Genomic DNA, 9,543 nt, shown 5'->3' with positions numbered 1-9,543 from the left:
ATAAATTAACAGCTAAGGATTTTTCTTAAAGCTAAGGGCTACCTGTAATTTAACTATGTACTACATATGAAATACTTCTTATAAAATAAAGACCTATATAGAAGGGTGTATGACTCTAAGAGAATAATTCTACCTTACGCATAAGGATATAAGAGAATAATTCTACCTCACGCATAAGGATTACTAGTCCCCCTTTTTCTACCTTCAGAACCCCTTATTATTCCATCATTCTTCGTTATCTTGCTGAGTCATCTCATAATACTCCCCCAGCAAAATTAAATTTTTTCTTCCACATAGATTCTTATGTATTGCCTTCTTAAAACGAAAGCAAAGCTAAATTCATTCTGTAATTGTTAAGACTGTTTACAGATCCCATGAAAGATCTTAACTGTCAACGTAGTAAATTATCCACACTAATTAGAATATGTCTGGGGCCTATAAAAAATAATCTAAGCAGTCACAATTAAACACTAAAAAACTCTAGGGGTCTTCACTTGTCACTTTTTTGATAATTCTGATCAACTGCTGGGACTTTAAATAAATGGGAACCCAAATATTTCAGGCCAAAATTTACATTCCTTTGGCCTACCTTATGTGTTTCCTAAAACTGTCAGGTAGGATTACTGATGCAATTTGAAAGCCCAGCAAATATACCTCAAGTACTGTTCATTAACCTTGTCCAAATTACTTTGGGTAGCAGTCTGTAAATCTGAGGATGTTTAGGTATAAATAACAGGTTTTTATTCTGAAAAAGTCTAAGCCGAGAGGTGATAATGTGGAAAATCGATCTACTGACTACTTCAAGACCTGATCCCCAATTTCCAGCTATAAATTTAGCCATGAAAATGTAAAGATGGCTCTAAAAGCTCCCAACTTCTCTAGAATAAAATTCTTCCCAATTAGAAAACAAATGAATACACACCTATGATCTGAAGACCTATCTTCATATATTTTTTAAGTCTTTAAGCAGATAATCTAAATGCCTCATCATTTATCCCCAGGATGAAACTTCATTCAAATCTCAGTAACATTTTGTTACATTCACATCTCACTCTGGAAGAAATTTTAATATAGCAACCTTGATGTTTAAAATAAATTTACTTCAGATAAAATGATAACCAGTTTTTTTCCTGACTACAACTTAATTCACTCAACAGGCTTACCAAGAGAGTAATCTTACTATTCATTTTATATTCATATTTTTAAATGTGAAGAACATACTCAAAATAAAATGAACCAGGATTATCTGAACCTCTTAAGGATCCTCAAATGTTTGAATCAAAAAAGCATGTTTCCAGGTTTTCAAGGTAATTCAAGATATGTAATAATGTATAATCCCCAAAGCACTAATATTCAAGGACTAGACCAAATGTCACATATCAGTATTGAAACTCTCATTAAATATCACAGCTACCCTTTAGAACACTGGTCAGTAGTATTTTCTACAGTGACAGCTAATGAGCACTTAAAATGTGGCTAGTGCAATTAAGGAAATGATTTTTCAGTGGCTAGTGACTACTCTACTGGACTATATGGTATATGTGTGTGTACATAAACACTATACAGTGGATCATACTATGTAGTGGAGCTTCAGACCCTTAACCACCTTTCAGTGTTGCTCAGAAAGAGGAATAGGTTTAAGGTACCGAAATGATGTTAAAAAGCCCTTCTAAAAAGTAGGAAAAAATCTTAAATTTGATAGAACGCTATTATTAAGTGGTCATCAACAAGCCTCATTTGTTTCCACTGTTATACTACAAACTTTTAATCTAATGTATGAAGTCTAATTATGATACTATAATAATATTCTAAGTATTATAATTGGGGAAAATGTTTAGTTTCCTTTTCCCTAGGACTTGTTTTAAAAAGTGAAATCTACCTCGAGTATCCAATTCCAGTTCTCCTATAGTTAAAAACCTGTCCACGTTATTTCATTTCTCTACTACAGCAACACAGCAGATCACTTCTCCTATAATCCAAAAGTGTCAGAAATGAAATCATGATGTAACATGCATTTCACAGCCTAAGTTATAATCATGTCCTTTCTGTATCTTCCTCATTTAAAAACCCTTCTAAGTCAACTTCCTTACCCCTTTCGTTAACCCAGCTGTTTACATAAATACAAGTATCTTAGGGGCATTTCTTAGAAAGTCAATTAAAGGGCTAAAGAGAATTATTAGGAGGGAGTCAGATAGGGAAAATAAGCCCTATAATATGAATTGTATTACTCTCTACCTAGACAATTACTGGTATCTTAAAACAGAGTATAAAAGGAAATGTTTAATTCAAAAAAACAATTAAAAAAAAAGCATCTGATCTGTATGTAAAATAGGACTTTAAGATACTTATTAGCAAAAATTAATAAATTACAAAGAGGTTCATATAGAAAAGAAAATGACAACTATAAAAACAAAAGCCACACAAAATACAGAATACCTCAGTTGTCATGGGTTTGGTTTTAAAATGTGAATTACGAATCTTTTATTACACCATATGGAATTCTCTAACGTAACTCCTATACATTTAATCTGAATAAACTAGAATAAGAAAAACAAGTGACCTATTAAGTTGTTCAAAGAAATTCAATGTTAATCACCCAGGAGAATCTAAGGAAAAAAGAATGAATAGCAAGGCTGTATTTAACCATTCTAGCACTGCCAGGACCCATGTATTTAATTTTCAATTAAAATTTACATCTTACCCCAAGAACTTAACTTTCCTAAAGTATAAATTTGGAACTTCTATACTTGAAGAACTTCTATACTTCCACCGGGAAGTGGAAATATTTTTTAATAAAACAAACCAAGCACACTGAGACAAGAATCATCTTAACATGTAAGCAATTACTAGACCTTAATGGAGAGCTACCTCTGGACCTCTGATAATTTATGATTAATAGTAAACCCAAGGAAATGTTATATCAGATTACATTTAAATCTTCTTCTACCCAATAAGCCTCTAACTTTATTAGCAAGAATTAATGCCCCCAAGGACACTTTTTTTAAATATTAGTTTTCCACCATTTTTGATTTCTCTGTTTAAGAATAAATCAAATTCACACAAATATGGTCAAAGTTCTGTAGACACTCCTTACTGAGGATGATGCTGGCTGGCTTCTGGGTAGGAAGACGATGCTATGGCAGTAAGGCACAGTCTGATGAGCTGATATTCCATAAGATACGGATTTATGTTGATCCATCCACATCTATCCACTCACGTTTATGTCAAAGAGCACTCATGTGCAAGACAATTGGTGGGGTTAAGGATTACAGCAAAGCTGAGACCAAATCTGTGATCTTTGCCTAAATGTTTTATGCTCAAAACTAAAAAACCACAAACTCCATTTATATTTATTAAAATGAAAAACACGGATAGGTTAAAAAATAAATAAATACTAATCAGTTAAAACAGTGACCATTTGAAAGAACTTTCCTTTTACTCTATAAAAGCCTTTATTTCAACCCCAGACAGGGAATCAAAAGGGTCAACGGTCCCATGTCACCATTCCACAAACATTGGTATGTAGAACGTAATCTTACAAATACATGTATTTGCAAGATACAGCTAAATAGCTAGGACTAAACGTTTTATATTGTGACCACTTCCTCTAGGTGTTTACTACTATTGTTACGTAAAAGCACAGAGACCTGAAAGCAAAACGAAACCATGGTTTTTCTCTTCTAAAATTTTGGGATTGTTTTTGCTTAAAATTAACCTGTGTATTTTTTGAGTCTGACTTAAAGAATTCTGGTATCATATAGTTGTATATATCCTCCCACAGAAGAAATCCGCTTCATTTATTTAGTTTTCCAACCTTTTTCTTCTGCTTTAATGAAAGACTGCTTAATATAAAATTTGAATACCCAACTTCTCCCCCTGGGATTTCTTTGGAATTCCCCCCAACTTTTAATTAAAACTGACAACTACTTTTGATGACTGATAAGGCTAAGGCATCACAGGGTCAGTGTTAAGACTGAAAATGGCAGAGTACTGAGAATTTCAAACATATATATACAGACACATGTATAAAGTTTCAATAAAAAAGAAATACTCATCAGGATTCACTAAGCACTTTCTGCATGTTCAACTGTGGTTAGAATACTTATGATCACTTCCCAGGAAAATCCCTTGGAACTTTTCAATTATTTACAGGGCTTTACTCAGCTGAAAAATTTTTCTCACATAATCTCCGTATGTTTTCCAACTCTATTACATGCTTAATCTGCAAACTGCTAAAAGCGTATGTATCAGAATTTCTAAATCAGTCTGTACTGGCCCTCTTACCATGATTTATATTCAGCCTACTACAAGATTTAAGTCAATTGCAGATGTCAGTTAATCTTTCCCTCTTGAGATGTGCAGGTAGTCTAATCTGGGGATTAGCAACTGAGCTACTGAACTGGTTTCACTAAAATATTGTCTAAATCAGCTATCCCTTCCCCACTGGTGAGAGTATAACTTGCTTCAACTACTGAATCCCACATAAATACAAATCATCACTGGTGACCATAAATTGCATTGGTTAATTAGTGTGTCCAGCTTCATTGTATAGAACTTGCTCTCTCTTAAAATGCCGATCAAAAAAGCACAATAAAAAATGTCACCTGTGAATAGCTCAGGGGAAAAAAAATACTATCAAAAGAATTCTGATTTGGGTTCTGTTCACTTTCTGATTTTATAAACAACAGGATTTATTTGTAATAATGGAGGTGTTTAGTGGAAGACGATATGGCCAATGCAAGGAGCCTGAGGTGGAGAGAACAGGTCTCTCTGACCTACATATCCCAGAACTGCAAGAAAAGGAAGTGGGGAAGAAGTCCCACGTTGTAAGGGCATCAGATTATCTAGTCCAGTCCTTGGACAAACATCTGGGCTTTGGAACCAAGGGCAAGAGGTGATAACTAATCTATAGTATCATTTAAAACTCCCACCCACCCTAGTAAGTCTCCACCCTCCCAGATCCCCCAAGCGTGATTTTGCACAACAAGTTAAATAAAAGTAAACTGTTTATTAAAAGATACAGCAAAGGTACAGATACAGAGATACATACAAAGATACAGATATATATATATATATATTTACATATATATACAATCTTGCTGTTTTCATGTGCACTATATTTAGCAGCACATTATTTAATCAGTCAGCATTTTAATGGGGTTGTTTTGACACTTGGTGTTATTACTGCGTCATTTTGACAAGATACAACTATAGCCTCATGGAAATTTCAAGGTGTGAATTCCACTTCTCCAACTTTTAATAGTAGCAAAGAGGGGAAGGAGAAGGGAAATGGAGTACCAAGGCTGAGCATTAGGTTAAACACAAGAATTCCAAAGGGCCAAGGTAGCACAGGGAAGGGAAAATGATTAAAATTAAAGGCTATCTGACAACCCAAAAAAATAGTAAGAGAAACCATTATTTAAGGGCAATGGGCTATGTTATATATCCAAGATGCTCACACATCAGCCTACAGTGACCTTTTCCAATCCAGTTCTTGTGTTGAACCTGAGGATCTGCCTCTCTCTGCTCAATCCCTCCACCCAGTAAATTTGCTACCACCAAAATCTAGAGCTATAGAGCCTCGAAGCAAAACGGGAAGCTAAATAGTTGTACCTTGGGCTACCTTCCCATAAGTGCAAGGAGGGCCCAATGTTGGGTAGGGATGTGATAACACTGTTCTCTGCAATTCGATGCTTTTCACTTTGTGGCTTGGTTCCACAAAGTGAATTGCATCGAGTTACTGTCAAATGAGAAGCTGCGGGTTGTTTCATCTGTCGTCTAACCCGGCCCTGCCGTTTAACCCGGCCCTAAGAAGAGTGAAACAGAAGCCAAATCAGATATAAAGTAACAATAAAATGGGAGATTCAGGTATTAAAAACAAAAAACAAAAAAACACAATATTCCTCTTACTTACCTCAGAGGGCAAATTGCTGCTGAAAACATTATCATCATCTTTGTTCTCTTCACCATTCTTCTCTACAGGAACCCACTCTCCATAAACACTATCTGCTTCTTTTTTTCGATGTTGAGATCCAGATGACACAGGAAACTCTTTTGTTAATGTTACCTGGCTTTTTGGTGGAGTTGGTTTTGCTGCAGCAATCTAAAACATAATGTGTTTCCTTAATTAACACTTAAGAGGTTTTTCAACATAATCTGAAAATAACTGTTCACTATTTCTCACGGTATTTAATAAAACATTAAAACAATTTAATTCCGTTTGAGTTTTATTTAAATAGTCCCTATGCTATTTCATCAAACCATAAACACTAATACTCACATTCAGATTGAAAAAAATGGGTTTGGGTTCACTGAGTTTAAAGGGATGATGATAAAAAGGAGGTTCTTCTTCCTCTTCATCCGAAACATGAGGCTTATTCACTATTACATCATCATCTTCTTTACTCTGTGCGATCTGTTTGCATTTCTTAAAAAATAAAAACAAAAGATAAATCTTACACTTTATGTGGAACATGTAGTTTTTTTAAAAAATCAAAAAACACATAAAATCAACTTTCAGAAATAAAACAAGATAAACAGGTTGTAGGTAAGTAGCTTAGCTTATTGGCTATTATTTAAACACACTCTAGCTGTTCAGTCAGTCAACAACATTTATTGAGCACCTACTATGTGCAGAGCACTGTACTGGGCACTGTCCAGGGAATACAAAAAAAAAAAAAAAAAGTAGAAGACATGGTCCCTGCTCCCAAGGAGCTTACAATCTAGTTCAAGAAACAGAATTACATACACATGAAATAATTGAGGAACGCTTTTACAGAGCAACACAATTAACAAGTGCAAAATGATATAATACAAATGGAATACATAAGTGCTGAAAGAATAAAAGCTTAAGAGAAAACAGAATCAGGCAGAATTTGATAACCAAGGGCTATTCCTTGAAGAGTTCTAAGCCAGATTTTCATAGTTAAAGAACAAGGACTGGCAGGAAAAGAAAAAAGAGTCATCATAGTTAGATGGTGGTAAAAAGGTGAGAAACTTGTATTAGAAGGAACAAGAGGGCTGAAAACGAGGCTTAAAAACATACAGGGAAACACTAAGTGTTCACAAGGTTTTAGAGAAGGAGCTTAGATTTGATGAGCAAGTAATAGAAGCCTTCACTAAGTCCTTAAATTAAAAAAGAAGTTGTAATTCATATTTCAATAAATCTAAGTGAGGAAACATTAAGAAACTATATGAACCCCCAAATGCATGGCAAAATAAAAACTTTGAAACATGTACAATTGGGCTAGATGGTCATGTGTCTCTCCATAAGTGTTTTGTAGGTTGAGTCTCTAAAGGAACAAAACTCAAGAATGGAAAATAAGGCATGATGGAGAGGGTGTTAACTGATGAAGTCTGACACATAAAGCAAAGTCAATTCCTTCCTGAGAAGCTAAGGAATAGACTCCATTACATGGCTTTATAAAAAGGTCAGAGTAAATTTGGGTGGACTTGTCTATACAAGCAGAATTTGTCACATCCATTATCAATTGAAAATGTTACAATAGGATAAAAAGCTCAATTGGCCAAAAAACACAGAGTATACCAAGCCTGTAACCAAGGGGAACAGAATATATTAACAGTGGCAGGCTGGCATAAGGCTAGCCAATAACAAGTTTCAATATATGAAACAGTGTGGTATTTCTGGATCCTAGCAGCAGTATTTCAGCGTCCTCCCAAAAAAAAAAAAAAAATAATAAAAATAATATTAACAAAACAAAGCCAAAAAAAGCCTCAATTGAAAAGATCAAATTCTTAAAAACAGAAACAAGTGTGTCTAAAATATATGTTACTGCCAAAACCCGAACCGCAGGAAGAACTGATAATGGCCGGCCATTATCACCAATGGCTGGTACCAAACAGCCAAAACCCGAAATGTTGATGCGTAAGAAGTTCCTTTCAGGCAATGGCCAGCTATTCTCATTAATTTCCAAGCTCCGGTGGCAAAAGATCATTTCTGAAGATTGTCTGTGTCTTTGCGTATATGCAGTACACTCGTGGCGATCAGTGAACACGTCGTGAATGGAAACGAAACTGTAGGCGAGCTTCTGCGTGTTGCTCACTCAACACCTCCTCCATTCAAACGAACCGTCCCACTCCTCAGTCAGTTTGGCTTCTAAAACTGGAAAGCAAAAGTAATGGGAAGTAACTTTTAGCTAGCGGAGCTTAGCCATCCCGGATAATGGCCTGCTAAACAGAGCTTCTGCCGCTGCCACATCTGTATTTCGGGTTTTGGCCACTCGGTGCCAGCCATTATCAGTTCAGCCCACAATTCGGGTTTTGGCACGCTCCAGAGTCAACATCACTGAAATAATCCACTTAAGAATGTAAACAAATTCTGTCTAGCTTACCTCAGTTAGTTCTTCTATGGTAGCTCCTCCTGACTTTTTAGCAACTTTCTCTTCTATTGTAGGTGGAGGTGCAGGCTTTAGGTTTGGCGGTAAAGGAACACCAGCCTTAGCACACATGGCAGCTGCATTAGCTTTGGCTATTTCAAGTAATTGAGCCTTGTCTGGAAGAGGAAAAATATAAGCAGTTTTCCCATAAGACTAATAAACACATTTTGTTCTATCTAAAATCTTATACACTAACAAAATTAAAGGCATCAATTTTCTGCCCTAACATACAGTTGTGATCAAATCACTCTTCCAAGTCAGTTTTTAAGCAAATGCCCCGATTAAGTCCACGTTTGGCTTCCCATTCACACACTACACACAATAGCTAAATTACAGAACCCTGCCAGACACTCTAAGACACACACATACACCTGCACAGCCCTCTTTGTTTTCCAAAAGTATCATGCCCTTAAAATTACTTTCCTTCTAATATGACATTTTAAATCACTCTTTAAGCCCAAATTCAACCTCTTCTAACAAGCCAGAATTTAACACTCCTCTTCAGTGTGCTCAAAAGTGTCCTAACTATACAAGTAATCATCACATTCTGCTTTCTGGCAGGTTACTACTTGGTAAAACAGACATACATGCATTTTATCCACATCTCCTCTACTAACTTGTAATCACTTCAAAGATGTAATTCTGTAAATAAAAATTAAAAAAAAAAAAAAAAGAACTCGGGGCGCCTGGGTTGGTTAAGCATCCAACTCTGGATTTTGGCTCAGGTCATGATACCAGCATCATGGGATTGAGCCCAGTGTCAGGCTCTGAGCATGGAGCCTATTTGAGATTCTCTCTCCCACTTGTGCGGGTGCACTCTCTCTCCCTCTCTAAATTAAAAAAAAAAACAAACAAAAAACCAACAACCCAACTTTTGCTTAACTGAATGAATTTTCCCTTACTGTTCAGGTCTTTTTCTTTAGACAACCCTGACCTGGAAATGTCAAATCTACTGACATAATGATAAATTATCCATTATTGCAGGTAGTCATGCACTATCTATCCACTTTTAATCATCCCTGCACACTTGTTAAATCAAAGGGAACTAGAGCACTCTATTTTAAAAGGCAGATTATTAAAATACTAAAGTCACTCTAATAAACTTAAAACCTTATTTTGCTATTATCACCAACCCAGATAAAAAAGA

At 35.5% G+C, this 9,543-nt stretch overlaps 1 protein-coding gene across 5 annotated transcripts in view; it reads right to left on the bottom strand.

Moving 5' to 3' along the window:
• The window catches only part of SON (SON DNA and RNA binding protein), a 33,275-nt gene that overhangs the window by 11,367 nt on the left and 12,365 nt on the right, over positions 1-9,543 (bottom strand). For 3 of the 5 annotated variants that reach the window (XM_047874502.1, XM_047874503.1, XM_047874504.1), the window contains exons 4-6: positions 8,352-8,512; positions 6,281-6,427; positions 5,915-6,103 (exon numbers count right to left, since the gene is read on the bottom strand). In XM_047874502.1, coding sequence (XP_047730458.1) covers positions 5,915-6,103; positions 6,281-6,427; positions 8,352-8,512 — 497 coding nt within the window. Of the gene's footprint in view, positions 1-4,993; positions 5,808-5,914; positions 6,104-6,280; positions 6,428-6,593; positions 8,123-8,351; positions 8,513-9,543 lie in introns of those variants that run through there. The other 2 variants (XM_047874505.1, XM_047874506.1) reach the window with 2 other exon arrangements.

Source organism: Prionailurus viverrinus, chromosome C2, assembly GCF_022837055.1.
Source record: "Prionailurus viverrinus isolate Anna chromosome C2, UM_Priviv_1.0, whole genome shotgun sequence".
NCBI classification, from domain to species: Eukaryota; Metazoa; Chordata; class Mammalia; order Carnivora; family Felidae; genus Prionailurus; species Prionailurus viverrinus.
This window is presented reverse-complemented; position numbering and strand designations above follow the sequence as displayed.